The sequence below is a fragment of the Sinocyclocheilus anshuiensis genome, unplaced genomic scaffold, assembly GCF_001515605.1.
Source record: "Sinocyclocheilus anshuiensis isolate Anshui unplaced genomic scaffold, SAMN03320099.WGS_v1.1 scaffold888, whole genome shotgun sequence".
NCBI lineage: Eukaryota > Metazoa > Chordata > Actinopteri > Cypriniformes > Cyprinidae > Sinocyclocheilus > Sinocyclocheilus anshuiensis.
In genome coordinates this window covers 741,483-743,644 of record NW_015549648.1, presented here as the reverse complement: position 1 = coordinate 743,644, position 2,162 = coordinate 741,483, and the positions used below count along the sequence as shown (strand labels likewise).

Genomic DNA, 2,162 nt, shown 5'->3' with positions numbered 1-2,162 from the left:
TTTTTTTGAGTACCATCAGCGTGGCGGCGTGTTTTTTATTTTGTAAATATTAAAAAAATAATATTTTTTTTATTTTAAAAATAAAAAAAACTCCAGTACACTTTAATTAAAACTCCAGTACACTTCTGTATAGGGCTGGGCGACATGAGCAAAAGTTCATATCTCGGTATTTTTTGGCTGATTTGCGGTATACGGTAGCCTATATATCTCGGTATTTTGTATTTGGATTAAACAAATAAAGTGAATGTAAGCATGTAGGCATATATTATGTGCAAAAAAGGGTTAAAATCACATTACATTGTAACATTGCAATCTAAAAACAAAAATAATCCTTTTAAAGCAGAAGGTAAAGTTACTAAACTAAAAATGAAAATAATAAAAAGCAGACTAATTGAGTATAAAGGCTATTTTGATTACCCCATTACACTTTAGTTAGTGCTATCATACAAATAAACTTACTTGTAGGTTTAAAATTGTACATATGTCACATTTATTGTCCAACTACAAATATTTCAGCAAAATTTATATTTTAGTCAGAGTTATTGCGCTCCTATTTCATTGAGCTCTGTCCGTTTGGCGCGCTCGTTCTAAATGAAGTCTGTGGAGTTTAGCGGAGAATCGCAAAGCAAAAGCTCATGCACTTCTGACAGCAAAATGGAAATATTTCCATGGTTCTTTTAACATTTACAGATGGAGAATATACCTGTGAAATGTAAGTTATGCATTAAGGAAAACAGCACATCTCAAACACATTAAACCGTGATAAACTATAGGCTACTAGGAGAGAAATAAAACGCAGAAATTATTTAAATGCAAAACCAAAAAAAAACCCCGCTCTGATTGGTTGAACTCATCGTTTTCTGTTGCTTGTTTTGAATACTGCGCGTGGACAGAGGCGTCACTAGATTTTTGCATAGTTTAGTGACAAATCGTACCAGCGTACTTTGAGGTCAAAATGCGTAGCCGCTACGCAAAATGCATACAGGTTGGCAGGTCTGCGAATTGTTGAATAAAGTCGTTTTTTTTCTTTTGCTCAGGGTCAGACAGCTCTCAGATCCATCAAAAACATCTTAATTTGTGTTCCGAAGATGAACAAAGGTCTTACGGGTTTGAAACGACATGAGGGGGAGTAATTAATGACAGAGTTTTCATTTTTGGGTGAACTAACCCTTTAATGGCTTCAAGTAAAAACAAAAAACTCAACAGACCCAAAACCAACTTGAGTTGTAAAACAACTTCAAGAATGAAAAACTTACTCTCAGCGGTTTGCACTGCTTCCTAACATAACGGCCCGAGGAGCTGTGAACGTCCCAGTCAAGCTTATCATGGTGAACGTATCTCTTCTTCCTGCATAATGAGAAAAAAAAAAAAAAAAAGATATTTTGATTCTGTTTACTTCAAACAAGAGCAGTATGTAGAATTAAAACTAATATAAGAAAAGGTTCAAACTATAAACAAATCTGCCAATTCCTTCAAAAAGATCAAACTAAGAAATAAGGAACAGCTTTTCAGAAACTACAAACAAGATTCTTCCTCCTTTTGCAATTGTTATGCCTTTTCAGGCATCTGTGGTTCCTGGATACAGATTTTTCCAATTTTACTCATGAAGATACATTTCTATCTAATGAAATATTACAGAGCTTATTATATTATAGAACATAACTAGATACATTTGAATTAATTGTAGAAATTTTATTTAGTTTTTCCATTTCTATGACTTCCATGGCTAAATTAAGAGTTGTAAAATTCCCTGATATTACCACAAATCCTGCAAAAAATCCTGAAATTACCTTGTTTTCTGCAGCATGTGTGTCGGTATAGGGCCAAGCACTCGCTCCATCATGGCCAGATGCTCTTTACTGTCATGCGTCTGTAATTTCAAAAACCACAAACTACTATATAAGTGCTGAATCAAGTCATGTGTATCCAAAGTGAACAAATGAACTAATCTGAACTCACGAGGATAATGACCTGAAATAGAGTCGATCCCAGATAATACTCGATAAGAATGCAACCCACACTCCACACGTCACAGGAATGACTCCAGCCTAGATCTGTTAGAAACAGACAGATATCTCTGTTATAGCTCACAATACATGCTATCATAGCAAGTGTGCTATCAATGTACCTCAGAATGTAATATATATATATATATATATATA

The 2,162-nt window shown here is 34.2% G+C and overlaps 1 protein-coding gene across 2 annotated transcripts in view; it reads right to left on the bottom strand.

Moving 5' to 3' along the window:
• Nucleotides 1-2,162, bottom strand: part of LOC107660182 (dual specificity protein kinase CLK4-like) — a 23,045-nt gene that overhangs the window by 3,641 nt on the left and 17,242 nt on the right. Inside the window, exons 10-12 of one of the 2 annotated variants that reach the window (XM_016449431.1) lie at nucleotides 1,960-2,054; nucleotides 1,791-1,870; nucleotides 1,257-1,347 (exon numbers count right to left, since the gene is read on the bottom strand). In XM_016449431.1, coding sequence (XP_016304917.1) covers nucleotides 1,257-1,347; nucleotides 1,791-1,870; nucleotides 1,960-2,054 — 266 coding nt within the window. The remainder of the gene's footprint in view (nucleotides 1-1,256; nucleotides 1,348-1,790; nucleotides 1,871-1,959; nucleotides 2,055-2,162) is intronic. The other variant, XM_016449432.1, reaches the window with a different exon arrangement.